At 54.3% G+C, this 359-nt stretch overlaps 1 protein-coding gene across 1 annotated transcript in view; it reads right to left on the reverse strand.

The window, feature by feature from the left end:
• Nucleotides 1–359, reverse strand: part of EMH_0091230 (uncharacterized protein) — a gene marked incomplete at both ends in the record, with an annotated part of 2,171 nt that overhangs the window by 1,115 nt on the left and 697 nt on the right. Inside the window, one exon of the mRNA XM_013501691.1 lies at nt 319–357. Coding sequence (XP_013357145.1) covers nt 319–357 — 39 coding nt within the window. The remainder of the gene's footprint in view (nt 1–318; nt 358–359) is intronic.

Genomic DNA, 359 nt, shown 5'->3' on the forward strand with positions numbered 1-359 from the left:
AAAATAAACAAAAACTTCGAACGCCCCCTATCCAACCATCCATACAACGAATGCATGCATGCATGCATGCATGCAGTTGGTTGCCTGCCTGCATGCATGCATGCATGCATGCATGCATGCATGCATGCAGTTGGTTGCCTGCATGCCTGCCTGCATGCCTGCCTGCCTGCCTGCATGCATGCATGCATGCATGTGGTTGGTTGCCTGCACGCCTGCATGCATGCATGCCTGCCTGCATGCATGCATGCATGCGATTGGTTGCCTGCATGCATGCATGCATGCATGCATGCATGCATGCATGCATGCATGCATGCGGACCTGGTGTCGAACGTCGAGGCGCCAGGTGGAGAGTTTTCCGT

The sequence above is a fragment of the Eimeria mitis genome, genomic scaffold (genome assembly GCF_000499745.2).
Source record: "Eimeria mitis Houghton genomic scaffold, Emh_scaff7368, whole genome shotgun sequence".
Classification (NCBI taxonomy): domain Eukaryota; phylum Apicomplexa; class Conoidasida; order Eucoccidiorida; family Eimeriidae; genus Eimeria; species Eimeria mitis.